The sequence below is a fragment of the Sceloporus occidentalis genome, unplaced genomic scaffold (genome assembly GCF_023333645.1).
Source record: "Sceloporus occidentalis isolate IW3139 unplaced genomic scaffold, rSceOcc1.0.p SCAF_5, whole genome shotgun sequence".
NCBI lineage: Eukaryota > Metazoa > Chordata > Lepidosauria > Squamata > Phrynosomatidae > Sceloporus > Sceloporus occidentalis.
In genome coordinates, this window is record NW_028316985.1 from 11035161 (window position 1) to 11047990 (window position 12830).

The following is a 12830-nucleotide window of genomic DNA, read 5'->3' on the forward strand; positions in this document are numbered from 1 at the left end:
CGCCTGGCAGAGGTGGGAATTGGGGGCACTGCGCTCCAGTGGTTCCGCTCCTACCTCTCCGGGAGGTCCCAGATGGTGCAGCTGGGAGACGTGTGCTCCGACGAGAGGCCCCTTAAAACTGGGGTCCCTCAAGGAGCCATTCTGTCTCCCATGCTATTTAACATTTACATGAAACCGCTGGGAGAGATCATCCGGAGACATGGGGCGCGGGGTTATCAGTACGCTGATGACACCCAAATAATCTTCTCTATGTCTCCGACTGATGCAGTGACTGGGGATGGCGTCTCTCCTCTCGTGGCCTGTCTGGAGTCAGTAATGGGCTGGATGAGGGAGAACCGACTCAAGCTGAATCCAGAGAAAACGGAGGTACTTGTGGTAGGTTCTTCTGGTCCGGGGATGGCGGTGGTTCCACCTGTCCTGAACGGGGTCACGCTCCCTGTGAAGGACTCCGTGCGCAGTCTGGGGGTGCTCCTTGATTCGTCGCTTCACCTGACTGCTCAGGTGAATGCGACGGTCAGGAGCACCTGTCATCAGCTTCGGCTGATTCGCCAGCTGCGCCCATACCTGGCCCAGAGGGACCTAGAAACTGTTGTACACGCTCTGGTAACTTCAAGATTGGATTTCTGCAACGTACTCTACATGGGGCAACCCCTATACCAAACTCGGAAACTCCAGATGGTGCAGAACATGGCTGCTCTGCTGGTCACTGGCGCTTCCAGGACCAGCCATATAACACCGATCTTAAAGGACCTCCATTGGCTGCCCATCCGTTTCCGAGCTCAATATAAGGCGTTGGTAATTACCTATAAAGCCCTAAATGGCTTGGGCCCAGGATACCTAAAGGACCGCCTCTCCCCGTATATTCCGCCTCGCACCCTCAGATCGACTGGGCAGCAGTTACTGAAGGTGCCTGGGGCTAGGTTAGCCTCCACTTCGCGGAGGACGTTCTCCACAGCTGCCCCAGCCCTTTGGAATGAGCTGCCCATAGAGCTCCGCTCGTCTACCACCCTGGCCCAATTCAGGAAGGACTTAAAAACCTTCCTGTTTCAACAGGCATTCCCCAAATAGTTATCCTGCGGGCCTCCCTCCTCTTTTCGTGGCCATGAGGTTGGGTCATGGGGTTTTCTTTTGATTTTTTTTTCTATTTATTGGATTTAAGCTGTTTATGATGTATTGGACGTTTTATTGTATTTTTATGGTATTTTTATTGATATGTATTTTAAAATTGTCTGTTTTACTGTTGTGAGCCGCCCTGATCGAAGGAAGGGCGGCATACAAATAAAATTTATTATTATTATTATTATTATTATTATTATTATTACTATGACGTGATAAGGGGTTGCCAGGTGGGGAAGCAGAAATGAACAACCTGTTTCCACCCACCCTTCAACCCTCCTCCTCTTGTTTGTGGGAGTTGCCAGAAGTACATAAATGCAATTGCAGTGATGGACAGAGAGAGAAAAAATCCCACTAAAAATGCTTCAAATTGAACCAATTCATTTGCCAATGTGAACTACAAATGGGTTATTTTGAGAGATTCCAGCAGGAAATGGTTTAAATTGAATCGAATCATTCGTCAATGTGAACCACAAGTGGGTTGTTTTATATTATTTTATTGCAAGAAAATGCGATCGGGGCAAATGTAGTGTGAACTATGCTCCATAGCTGAATTGATCCATCGATTCAGATCACAAAGCAATTTATTTGTAAGTGGAATTGAGGCCATTGAATGCTAAGTACCTAGGGGCTTTAGCTCTTATGTCTCTGTGCTGTCTGTAGATAAGACAGAAAATGCCATCCTTTGATTTGAATAGGATTGCAGGAGTAAGTTTCTCCTGGATGAACCAAATGATGTTTGAAAGGCAAGTTATAATATACAAACCTGAATGCTCTGATGGTAGTGAGGCCTTCTGCTGTCTCTGAAAAGTGGCACAGAAGAGGCAGCTGAGTGCTATCATCAAGCTCTTGAAGATCTCTGCCGTGGAAGGAAAGAAGGTTTGTAAGTGGCAAAGAATGAAACTAAACCAAAGCAAAATATCCATAGTCCATAAAGAAAATAATGAGGAGCAGATGACAAACATTAAAAAGCCATAAAAATATAGCCATCCGCTACCCTCCAACTGCACCAAATTGGCAGGGACAAGTCCCATTTGATCTTCTGCCATCTCACTGTTTCAGCTGCTTTTAAAATGCCTGTTTCTCTCTCCTCCTCCCATTTTCCTCCTTTATTTTCAGCTTACTTCAGTTGCTATAAATTGAGTTCAATGTGCAAAAGGAATTTCCACTCAGCAGGGGAAAGAGAAGAGGAAAGGCAAATTTTGCCCTTCCTCATCGGCTCAAACAAAAGCAAACTGCTGCAGCCTCTCCTCACTTATGTGTCCTTCTTCATTAATAACCTTTACCATCTTGACTGCAATCTGATGTTTTATGGTCACATGTGTCCCAGTTTTAATCTGTGAAATGTTGAAAGGTATGCCATCCTGGATAGAGGATTCTAGGAATATAATTCCAAAAAAAGAACTTTCCCCTGTTCTATCTGAATGTTAAGGTGTAATGGTGGTTGCTAACATAAAAATGACAATGGAATATATCAACAGCCATGGAATAGGAAAACATCTGGCACAGTTGCTTTTTAAAAAAATAATTGAAGAAACCTACTTGGATGCAACTCTGAAGTATTTCTGGATGAAGTAAAATGCTATCCCAAGGGGAACGAGAGCAACCATGAAGGGTGGGGTAGCATATGAAATCATCCCAATGGCGGACAGGCAGAGTAATGTAGACCGTGAGAGGGATTCCAGAGTTGGAGGAATGTGCTGCACCAAAGATAAGCCATAAATGATACACATGAGCCCAATGTCCACATCTTTATAGCCACATGTTTATTTATTTACTTCATTTCCATATAACTTTTCTTCTGTCGTGGGATTCAATGCAGCACAGTTATTTTCATTTAGATCACTTCAATGCCTCTTTTCAGTCTCTAAGGCAGCATAAAATGAAAACATGTATTCTTGCATGGATCAGGTACAGATTAGCTGTGTAAAATGGCTACAGATATTACCTCCATGTTGTGATAAGTCTCTTTACTGCAGCTCCAGCAATGCAGCCATGATTCTCTTCCTCTCCCACTTACAATTCCAAAGCAGCGTAACTCTGTGCCTGTTGGCTTATTTATTTTAAATTTTGCTGTATTTGCTTAATTATGGCAAAATAATTTAAATTATTTTTATTTTATTGTTTTGCCATAAATACGCAAACTCAGCAAAGATTAAAAAAAACCCAACAGTCATGGAGTTAGCCTGCTTTGGAATGGGGGGGGGGAGAGAGAGAAGAGGAGAATCCTCCCTGTCCCACCATTTAACTGATGTAATGTGGGAATTGAAGAGACAAGGCTCTTTGCACCCATGCAGCTCACTGTAATAGCAGCTTTTAAGATACGTATTGATAGTTTTTGTCCATCAATGAAAAGGTATAGTGCAGTAATGAGTGGAATGCAGTACAGCGGCAGGATGGACACGATGTTGTCTGATAAGTATCAGCCAAAATGCTTTTATCCTGTTAAAATTTCAGTTTTTAGCCTCATGGGGTAAAGTCCTATGACACTTCAGCAAGAAAATTGCCAGCTAGGCTATATTTCAGAGGAAGGAAATGGCAAGTATCTTTGACTATTCCTTGCCTTAAAAAATGCTATGACATTCATGAAGTCATCATAACTTGACAGATAAGCTGAAGGCATGTGCATATACACCACAAGATTTCTTTTATAGCAAAGTACTTTATTTGCAGAAGGTTTTTTTGCAAAAGCCCAAACCAACTCATTTGGTTTTGCTCCAAAGGCTTGTTTTTACATAAAAATTAGTTACCCACCCAGGAAATTCACTCCCTAGGGAGAAGATTTTTGAAGTTATATGTTCTTTCATGCAAGAATGAAATAAAGAAATATTTACATGGCTAGTTACTACTGTATTACAACTGGTGAAGTTCATACCTTCCTTCTGTCCCAATTTGGCAAAGACAGCCCTAATTAATCCTCTGTCATCCCACTTTTTCAGCTGCTTTTAAAATATCCCAGGTTCCTATATAATTTATTTGTAAATAAATAAAAACAAAATAACTGAAAAAAATATGTTCTGAATAATATTTTAAACCAAGTTTACATGTCTGTAACGATGTTTTCACAACTTATTTTGAAGGAATAACTGAATCAACCTCATTGAGTTGGTTGCGAAATGGGGCAGTTGAAGCAACATTGATTGGGTTTGTTATTTTAAAATTTTTCAAGGATGTTGATAAAATGTAAGGAATAAAAATGTTATATCAGGAAGCATAGTATAATACAATGCATTTTCATGCAATGTATATTATTTTGCTGTCAAAATGAGATTTTTTTCTTCAATTCTAAAAACTGTTTAGTTTTTCATGTCATATTGAAAATGTGCTAAAACACATTAAACCTACAATTTTATTTCATTGTTTATATGTACCAGACACACATACTGTGACATGTAAAATTAGGCTGATCCCAAGGGAATTAAAATTGGTGTAGATATGATTTGTTAGTCTTCCACAATCGTAGTATGTTGACATTCATATAATGCTGTAAAACTGCATAGTGCTTTATAACTATTATTCAGCCACCCTCATAGGAACCCTGTAAGCTCATTACAATTTCATTCCCATTTCATTTATGAGGACTTTATCTGGAAAAATGGGAAATATCCTCCCAAAAGATATGATTTACTGGGCCAATGTAATCTTTAAAAGTCTAAATCAAATAACAAACTCACTTGATCGATAATGTTTGTATCGGCTGAAAAGCGATTGAGAATCAGTCCCAGGGGTGTTGTATCAAAGAATCTGGGGAGAAATGTAAAGGGTTTTTATGAAAATGAATGCTGCTTTATCCTTCTGCCTCCTGAATTATATCATATAGGTTATTAGAGCTAGTGGGAATCAATATGGAGACTCCAGTAGAAGGTCTCAGATAACTTAAACATTAAACAAGCCATGAGCAACTGGTGGTTCTCAATAGATATTTCCTATAATCCATCTCTTGGCTATACTGTTTTAAGCTGTTGAGAATTACAGTCCAACAACCTTTAGGAGGCTACAAGCTGGTCCCTCCTCCTCTAACCTTCAGGGTGGCCATGATGATGTTGCTGGCCCAGTCTTTACTGAACTGCAATTCTACCCACATCATGGGCAGAGGCAGTGCTCTGGTTCATCATTCCAGCTTAGGCAAGGCTGGAACCAACACAGGCAACACTGTCTTTATAGAACTAAGTCCTCCAGTTGTATCTCCTCAGCATGAGTAGCTGTTCCTTGGGAGAAGCATCTAAACTAGATCACAGTCCTCTCACTTTCAAATCATCTGGGTCTAAGGCAGTACAACTTCAGCAAAATATTAGAGGTCCACATTCAGAATGAATGTAATCTGAAAGAAACACATTGGTCTACATTTTTGTTAATCCTATGAGATTTGTGGCCACTAACTTAGACCATTTGAAAAGGAACATATGCAGATTGATGGAAAATAGACCTATTAATCATGATAACCAATGGAGAATCTACAGGCTTCTGAATTCCAGAAGTACTTAAGTAACACATCACAGTTGATTAGGGCTGACCATCTGGCTGCTCTAGCAGGGCTCTTATTGTATTCATTTGGTAGTTGTCCTTTTGATAGCTAGATCTCAAGAACTGGCATGGAATCTCCAAAGGGAAGAGTTAGATATTATGAAAAGGAACATGGTCAAGGTAGCTGACTACTTTCTGACTGCCTTGGAAGCATCTCTGTTCACTTTTCCCCATACCCCCATCTTCATTAGGCACAACCAGGCTTGATCAAAACATTTTGCTGCCTCATGCAAACAGCAAGATGTTGCCTCATCCTGTTCCACGTACAGACAGTAAATGGACTGGCAAATAAGTTATTCTTCCACATTGGCTATGTAATACTGTTCTCTGCTGTAGTTACAGTGCAGGCTAGCTTATGGTGCAGTGCTTAGGGTTACAGTGCACTGTAATTACAGTGCAGGCTAGCTTAGGTTGCATAGGGCAAGATGTGGGGCACACAATTATCTTCTCCAAATGCTAGCTGCCACCTAACAGCATTTGTCAGTTGACATGTTTCCCAAAGGATATGATCTGCCCTACAGCCAGGCTTCTCTTCTAACATGCCATGTGCCATCATCTACCTCTATTTGACATCCTATCACTTCAGATTCCAACATCAAGCCACTGTGACCCTTTTTCTTACAGCCTCCATTATCTGCATTTCATGTTCTGAACCTCAGTAGATCTGGCAATTGTAGGTTCACTGGGGACACTGAAGGAGCTTTAATGAAGTGGTGCTTGCCATACCTGATTGGTCCAAGGATGATCTTGTTAAGAAGGTCGTGATGAAGGTTCTTGGCTGCTGTGAGTCCCATCCATTCAACTGTCAAAGATGTGACAAGGCAGAGGACAATTCCTGCACCACTGAGGATGCTGAACACAGCCACGTTGCAAGTCTGTTTAAAACAAGGGGCATAATTCCAGTCCTGGGAAGTAATATAATTTTTCTTTGATTATGAAATACCCCCTCCCGACATGTTTATAACTACACTGCAGAGCAGCTGGAGGGTCATAGTTCCAAAGGGTTACTGTTTTAGTACTCTATGCACTTCCTATTCAGATTAATTGGATGTTTTTAAAGCACTTTGGAAAAAGTGGAATTTAGTGATCTCCTTTGTGTGTGCCTATGGGAATACTGCTAGGATACAAAATTGAATTTCAGTGCTGAAATTAGACTGGAAGAAATGTTGATGAACAGTAGGGATGAACTAGAGAACAACGCATGGTTAACACAGTCATTCAGTAGTGACATCCCCTGCCAAGTTCATCTCCCATATAAATGAATGTCTTCCCTTCATTGACTCCTATTTTAAAAAAGAGTGAACCACAATACTTCAGGTCATCACTGCATTACAACATAGACTTATCTAGTGTATCATTCTCTTGACACAAGGGCCAACCAAATGCCTATCGGAAGCTTGCCAGCAGAGCATGAGAGCAACTGCACCCTCTCTCATATGTTTCTCAGCAACCTATATACAAAGCAATTATGTCTCTGATATAGTAGGCAAAATATAGTCCCTTTCCTCCTTTGGACATATAAGATATAAATGTTGTATTCTGTAGAAGACCTGGAGACACTTGGATTCATTTCCCTATAGAGCTTGAAAATTCTGCTTTTTAAGACTACAACTCCCAAAATTCCCTAGTCAGTAATACTTGCACATATTGTTCTTTATTTGCTGCTATAGACTTCAACTTTAGTTTACCCGGCTGTCAGGTCCATCAATGGAGCACAAGGTCTCGTTTTTATTCACCGATGATGTCCACTGTGCCAGCCAATAATCAATAGCAACCATGACCGAGTGCTTCAGTAGTTTGGAGAAGACCATCAAGGAGAGTAAAAGAAAACCTCCTGAAGTGATGTATAGCCAGCAGGTTTTCCATGGCATCTTTGTTCTGAGTCGCATTACTGTTGACATGTTGTCATCTTCTTCCTCTTCCTCTTCTTCCTCTGATATGTCAAAAATAAAATGGCTGATTAATATATCATAGTTGCAGCTAACTAACACCTATCACAGGAGAAAGATTTACTTTGTCATAGATGTGCCTGGGTAGAAATATTTATGGCTGAAACATAAATGTTTTAAAGTTCCCTTGAACAATCAGCTGCTTGGGTCTAAGGAGATTATCACATTTACTTTTTTGCCCAATCTGGGTATGGGATAGGATCAGGTTGCAACGGGGGAAGATGGGATCGCTGCTGCAATGCTGGCTGACCACCACCCATCCCCAAGCTGCGCTTATCCCACTGATTTTGGTAGTACGGAAGCTTTCTGTCCTTCAAAATCGATCAGCTCAGGGACGAGTGGTGGTCAGCCAGCAGTGTAGCAGCAATTTCGCGTGCAATAACACCCGTTTTTACCTGTCCTGGCTTGATCCCATCCTATGCCTGAATCAGGCAAAAAAGTAAGTGTGATAATCTCCTAAGTATGAGACAAAATTGGATACATCTGTTGAAATAGATCCACGCTACAAAAGCTTATACTACAGACTTATTTCTCTCAGGAGACTATCACATGAGGAAAATCAAGGGATTAAAAAGACATATTTCTAGGCAAGTCACACGATCATGGCAAAGATTTTCAGATGACGTTGTGATCTAAGAGGACTTATCCCAGGAAGAACCAGGAATGCTCCAGCAACAAACCAGTCATGGGATTTCCCCACGAATGGTTTGGTGCTGGAGCATTCCTGGTTCTTCCCAAGTTAAGTCCTCTCAGATCACAATGGTGTCAAAATCTTTACCACCATCACACAATATTCCCAGGAATCCCCTGATTTTCCCCTGTGTGATAGTCTCCTCGGTCTCAAAGGTGCTGTAAGATCCCTTGGAATAATGTTGTGGGATGTTTCACATAGGAAAATGGTGCATAAAAGAATGCTTAGAACAAAAGAGATTTTATGTGATGAAATTCTGGTGGTGCCTTTGCCAGATTTCATACACTTAAATTCTTGTTTGAAAAATGGTGTCATTTTTGTGCCTCTCAAGGTCTCCCACTATTCTCCCTCAAAAGAAAATTGATAAAGGTTTTTTGTTTGTTTGTTTTTTGCTCCCAAATACCTTCTAGGGGACATGGGGCATTTTCACCATGTTTTTCTTCTGGAACATTTTAGGCTCTTTTTTGCGTCAGGAAGTGACTTGGAAATCACTTCCTGTTGGTTTTGTTTTATTTTTGTTTTTTACAAAGGGCCTCTCCTAGATTTAAAATAGCTCATGCAGGTCAAAAATGAATCTGTACATTTGTAAGGCCTGCACACCATTTTGAAGAAATATAATATGCACACTGTATTATTTTAAGTTATGAAATAAGAGGCTCAACATTTTTATATCTCTTTATAAAACTGCTGACTCCCTTCTGTTCCTTGTTGTCCATACTCCACGTAAGTTACATCAGGACCATTTTGTTCAAAAACACCACCACTGGCACTAGGTTTCTTATTGACATTCCTGGCTGTCATGACATATCCACACTTCTTCACTGAAGATAGTTTGGAAGGAGTAAGACAATATTGTGCCCTCTTTGTGTCATAACACACAGGACTGCTGGCTTTTGTTATAAGGAAGAGTTCATGCCTTCATTCAAAGGAAATTGTAGCTTTTTATCTGTTGTAAACATACTTTTACTTAACAATTTTGAGAAGTAAGGCTCAAGTGTCCTCATGTATTTATATTTTATCATGCATTCTCATGTGTGCATGTATCTGTAATAATAATTTTTAAAGCAAAAGAATTTTTTTTACAGGCAATATATATGATTACCTTCATCCTCATCCTCCAGCTGTGCTTTAGATTCTCTTGGATACATAGCTCTCCGGAGAGTCTTCCTTTCTAGAGTGGTTTGGTCAGATTCCATATCCTGCCAACAAGATTTTAAGACTGAAATATTTCGTGCAAAGATACTTAGCACAAAACAGAACCCATGTGATTAAACCAGATCTTACACACTCAATTTTCTGCTTGGAACACAGTGCCCCAGTTTGGACAATGTAAAACCTTTGCTTCTCCATTTGTTCAAGTAGGAAAGCAAGCCAGGAAACCTCAATTTATCATAAATTCCTATTATTGCAGGACAAGTGAACTACTGTTAATTGCTTCCAAACAAGCCAGGATATGAACTCATGATATAAGCTGGCTTTCAAATCTTGGCTTGTTCGGATGTCATTACACTTTATTTATTTGTTTGTTTATTATCTCATTTTTTGCCCAAACGGGATTCAAAGCAGTTCATATCATAAATTAAATGAAGGATGAAGTTCAAAAGTTTAAAAAGAATTAAATACTACATTCAATTAAACCATTATTTTTAAAACATTAAAATTTAAAACAATTAAAAAGCTTAAAATACACAATGTACTAAATGTATTAAAACACCACACCCACTTACATATCGCTCCACTCTGATCTGATAAGGCATGTAATAGGAAGCTATGGTTAACTATGGCTTCTTAGCTTATTTGCTCACTAACCTGAAGAAATAGCTTAGTAGGAGTGCAAGAGATTAAGCCAAATAAGGCCATTCCTATCAAAATGGAAGTGTGTAGAGAAAGGATAGCAGTGGCTGTCAAGATATGGGAAAAGGGGTGAAAATTGTAAACATTTTCATGGGGAGGGAAGAAGAAACAGATCTAATGAAAATATCAAGCTAGAGATAAACTGGCAGTCAATCTGGGAACAAGGAAGGTAGTTGAAATTATGCTTGAATAACACATTGCTCAGATTAACCTATGTCAGTTAGTTTCACATGACTACGCATAACCCTACTGTCCTCTCTACGCATTTGTCCTGCAGAGTGGCCACAACTATAATAACATTTGGCCATTTGCACCTGTTTTGGACTAAAACAGATTAAAGATGACAAAAATAACATCTTCATTTGGCAAGTTGCCATACAGACTAAGGTGACTGGGTCCTGACGCTTGAGTACTTCGATTTGTAACCACTGTTGTTGTTGTTGTTGTTGTTGTTGTTGTTGTGTGCCTCCAAGTCATTTTTTACTTGGTGGCCCTAAGGTGAGCCTATCATGGGTTTTTGTTGGCAAGTTTCTTCAGAAGGAGTTTGCCACTGCCATCCTCTGAAGTTCAGAGAGTGTGACTTGCCGAAGGTTACCCAGTAGATTTCTATGGCCAAGCAGGGATTTGAACCCTAGCCTCCAGAGTAATAATCCAATGGTAAAACCATAGCACCATGCTGGCTATCATAGGCCCTTTCAAAAAAAAAAAAAGGGGGGGGGGGAGTATTGAAAGGAAGCCAGAACAGAAGGAGGACTGTTGAGGATAGTGGAGCTCCAATAAGGGGAACAAAAATACACATGCAAATAACAAGCTGAGGATTCTGCTGGTCTGTTTGCAACTGTAGTAATAATTCATTTTGATTGAATGCACAGCTTACAATCTTATTTGTATTAGGTGACCAAAACCTGCATCCGGTTGTTAGTCCCAACTACATTAGACTCATTAAATAAATAAAAACATGGTCAGCCAGCAGTTGTGCACGTTCCACTGAGTCAATGTATCTACTTTAGTTAGAAATTTCCAATGAATTTCAGTTGAAGGATGGATCATTTATTGAAAAGACACAACATGTCATAAGTGAAGCAAGTATGAACCTTATGCTGTTAAACGCAAATAGAAATGTAACTCAGATTTCTTTAAAAATAGACAATCGTAACTCTTAATATAATGCATAAAACATGGGTTACTAGGTAGCCTTTCACCCAGTCTTGTTTGCAGTTACCTTTTCTAATTCCTGGTCTTGGCGATTCATTAGAGTTTTCCAATGTTCATACAACTCTACATCTTTTGTCTGGATGTCCTTCAGTGTCCCTTCTCTGAGCACAGTACCATCCTTCATGGCAATGATCTAAGAAGGAAGACAACTAAAGAAGCTGTTCCATAATCACACAAAGTTACTTGCTTCTTTGACAAATGGGCAACATCAATGAGTTTGCCATTACCCACACTGAAAGTCTTAGTGTTACAAATGCAGGAATTAGGATTTGTGGGGGTGGGGTATTCAATATAGTCAATGTGTACTCTTTCCCCCATCTGGATTGTGCTATCAGTGCTGACCTTACTGGTCTCTGACTCCAGATTTCCAGAGATTAGCATGGTTGGTGGATGGGTTACATGCTAGGGGAAGAATATGGTAAATCAGCACTCTAGAACCTTTAAATAACCCTAGTGTGACATGTCCTAAAACCAAGGTCATTTTTGTTCTTTCTGATCTGGGAGCCTTTGACTGGAGGATGAGTTCAGAGCATCATACATGCATTTAATTATTCTGTGGCTCTTGCAGGTCATTATATTTCTCTGCTGGCTTGCATTGTGAGATGTGTGCAGGCAGGATGGCAAAACTAGTGCTTTCAGTTTGCATCGTTCTCGAATACTTAAACAGAATGCTTGTAAAGCACCTGATTGATATTTGAAGTGAAATGGGGATAATCAGCTATTCCTCATTCTACATTTGAAACTCTTCCTCCTTATAGCAATAACTGAACAGCCTACTAGGAATACTGTGTCTGTTAGACCCATCTATGTGAGTGGTAATTACACAAGTTAGGACAGATACATAAGTAATGAATTGGCTCCATGTTTCATCGATTGGAAGTCAATTGTAGAAAATAGATTGGAACAAACTGCTGGATACAAACAAATCCTTATAGACCTGGTTTCTGCACAACTGTGTGGTAACATCTAACTGCAGGAACCAGATCTATGAGGATTTGTTTGTGGACTATGACCACTTTTGTCAGTATTCATAGAGTCTTATCCCACTAGAAAATAAAGCTGAAACGGAGATGGAGAGTAGTGGTTTTCTCTGTGTCTTACCGCATGATATCTAGCACTTCAGTTCTCTTCTCATGAGAGATGGTTTTCAAAGTGAGTCTTTTGTTGAACAGATTTTTCTGGTGGGGAAAAAAAGGCTTACTTTGATGACCATCTCCCACAGGAACAGAACTGAAGCACCACAATGTCATGCAGAAGGGTACAGAGAAAGGTACTACTCTCCAGCTCTGTTTCATTTTTGTTTTCTTGTGTGATAAGGCTCATATAATCAAAGCAATCCACTTTGAATTTTCAAAAGATGTCTATTCAGAGTTCTTTTTCCAGGGGCATGTGATTGCATGACCTTCCAGAATGACCATAATCCAATATCACATGAGCACTGCATTCATCTGAGTGGCTGCAGGTTTAAATTATGTGCAATT

The 12830-nt window shown here is 40.0% G+C and overlaps 1 protein-coding gene across 1 annotated transcript in view; it reads right to left on the reverse strand.

Moving 5' to 3' along the window:
- LOC149311658 (ATP-binding cassette sub-family C member 9-like) overlaps positions 1-12830 on the reverse strand; it is an 87494-nt gene that overhangs the window by 34033 nt on the left and 40631 nt on the right. The window contains exons 25-31 of the mRNA XM_089527575.1: positions 11357-11482; positions 9383-9479; positions 7329-7573; positions 6367-6515; positions 4791-4860; positions 2659-2816; positions 1883-1975 (exon numbers count right to left, since the gene is read on the reverse strand). Coding sequence (XP_089383701.1) covers positions 1883-1975; positions 2659-2816; positions 4791-4860; positions 6367-6515; positions 7329-7573; positions 9383-9479; positions 11357-11482 — 938 coding nt within the window. The remainder of the gene's footprint in view (positions 1-1882; positions 1976-2658; positions 2817-4790; positions 4861-6366; positions 6516-7328; positions 7574-9382; positions 9480-11356; positions 11483-12830) is intronic.